General features: G+C 40.3%; 1 protein-coding gene across 1 annotated transcript; it reads right to left on the bottom strand.

Annotated features, from left to right (window-relative positions):
* Window positions 1-425: 425 nt before the first annotated feature.
* On the bottom strand, window positions 426-1,657 carry VTP01DRAFT_7784 (uncharacterized protein; the record flags this gene model as incomplete). Its single annotated transcript, XM_069386833.1, has 2 exons — window positions 426-1,394; window positions 1,448-1,657. 2 exons carry the CDS (start codon window positions 1,655-1,657, stop codon window positions 426-428), a joined length of 1,179 nt encoding a protein of 392 aa, XP_069242249.1.
* Between the last annotated feature and the right edge of the window lie 279 nt (window positions 1,658-1,936).

Genomic DNA, 1,936 nt, shown 5'->3' with positions numbered 1-1,936 from the left:
ATCAATGGCCATGGTCTGAAACGCGCTGACACCTATATTGACTCAACATGTATTACACATACAGTGGAATTTTTCTTTGTTGACGTTGTTTTAAAGAAAATGTTAAGCAGTTAAGCATGCATAAGTTATTCTCTTTACGCCAACCAAAAAATAATAATGACGTGTTTGACTCACCTACGATCAAAAGCGCGATTATACTGGTGCCTACTCCATTTTTCCTGTCCTGCGAGAATCATCCACCGTCATATCTATGTATGGTTTTTTTTTGGATCCATCCACTCTCAAAAAATCAATAAGTTTTTTTTGTTTTGTTTTCTTCATAAATGCTCATGTTTCCGTAGAATGAAAGCTTCTTTAGAGCGCTTGCCTATTACGACACTTGTCCAAGCATTTATGAGAATGCCTAACAATTCCTTTAAAATCACTTATTTTAAGCTATTAGAAGCTTCACGGATCCGGGTCATCAACGTTTCCTTCTCCAGAAACTTGTTGCGTTTCACTTTACTTTTGACCAGTGACCAGAATTGCTCAATTGGATTGAGTTCAGGAGAATATGAAGGCAAGTAAGCGCAGCGGTAGCCGCGAGATTCTACGTATTTGGCTATGTCCTCTGATGTATGGATAGGAGCATTATCCATCGCGAGATAGTGGCCTTTCATGTGCGGATACTGGTCCATTTCATCCATTGTAGCTTTTAGAAAGCTGATATAGTGTCCCGTCACTGTCCCTTTGCTCACTTGCCCAACGCCATCTCCCCTCTTTCTCTTTTTATTGGATGGAGGCTGAGGAAGTCTAAGGCTGCATTTGATTAGACCCTCAGCAGAAATCGCGCCTAAAATGGTTGTTGTTGTTGCTCGTGTTTTGGGAACTGTGACCACTGCCGGTGTACTTTTCCTTGACCATGCCATACTACGTTTCAAATTAATATGGAAAGCAGATTCGTCAAGAAAGACACAGTTTCTCGTAAAATCCATATCTGTTTTTTCCCATTTACGAATCCAATCCAAGCGCTCTTGAATCTTTTCTTCGCTATTCCGGTCTATGGGCTGAAGTTGAGCTTTTTTGAGAGACAAATTGCAATGTTCTTTTACAAAATCAAACAAAGTACTTTTAGATACTTTTAATTCTGTGAATATTTGCTTTAACTTCTTCATTACTTCGTCTAGGACGACGGAAGGATTCTCATCAATGCACTCGAGAATAACGCTTTTGTGTTCTTCATGGAGAATACGCGGACAACCGGTCTTTCTCCGTTTCTGAAAGATACTGTCAGGATCCTTCTCGTACTGCGCAGCCCATTTTTGTGCTGTACGAAAGTGAATCCCAAGCTGATTTGCGGCAGCAGCTGCACTCAAACACCTCTCAAACAACAGCTTGAAGAACCTCACCTTGTCCTGGTCAGAATAGCGTGTATAATTCGCTTCACTGATGCTTCCCTCATTTTAACATCACGATTAGGCTTTGCCTCCTTTTTCATCTGCATTGCCTCTGTTTTTTTCTCGCTCTCCAGAGGCAGTTGAGCTAAATATTGCGTATGAGAGTTCAATGTTTCAAGACGAAACTGCTCCTCATCAACAATATAATCCATTGGTTCAGGTCTGCCATATTCGTCAACGACAGAACCTCTTCCATTTTCAAATAAGAATTGAATGTTCATTACTTGCGGTTTCTGGTGTAATTGTGAAAAAGAAATAAAACAGAGACGAGCATTTTGATGTGCTTTTATGTATCCCAAGATGTCAAGACTTGTCCTACAAAAGCTTCTTGGCAGCAAGACATCTGATTTGTCAGCGAAGACGAATTTGCATTTCGTACAGCACGACTTTTGTTCTTGCCTTCATATGAATTGATTTTCCATCTGGGCGAATTTATTTTTCGTACAACCTGAATTTTGTTCTCGCTATTGGGCGAATCTACTTTCCGGAAAGAGTGTACA

The sequence above is a fragment of the Rhizomucor pusillus genome, assembly GCF_041956525.1.
Source record: "Rhizomucor pusillus strain CBS 183.67 unplaced genomic scaffold VTP01scaffold_4, whole genome shotgun sequence".
In the NCBI taxonomy this organism is placed as follows: Eukaryota; Fungi; Mucoromycota; class Mucoromycetes; order Mucorales; family Lichtheimiaceae; genus Rhizomucor; species Rhizomucor pusillus.
The sequence above is the reverse complement of the archived record's forward strand: the minus strand, read 5'-3'. Positions and strand labels throughout refer to the sequence as shown.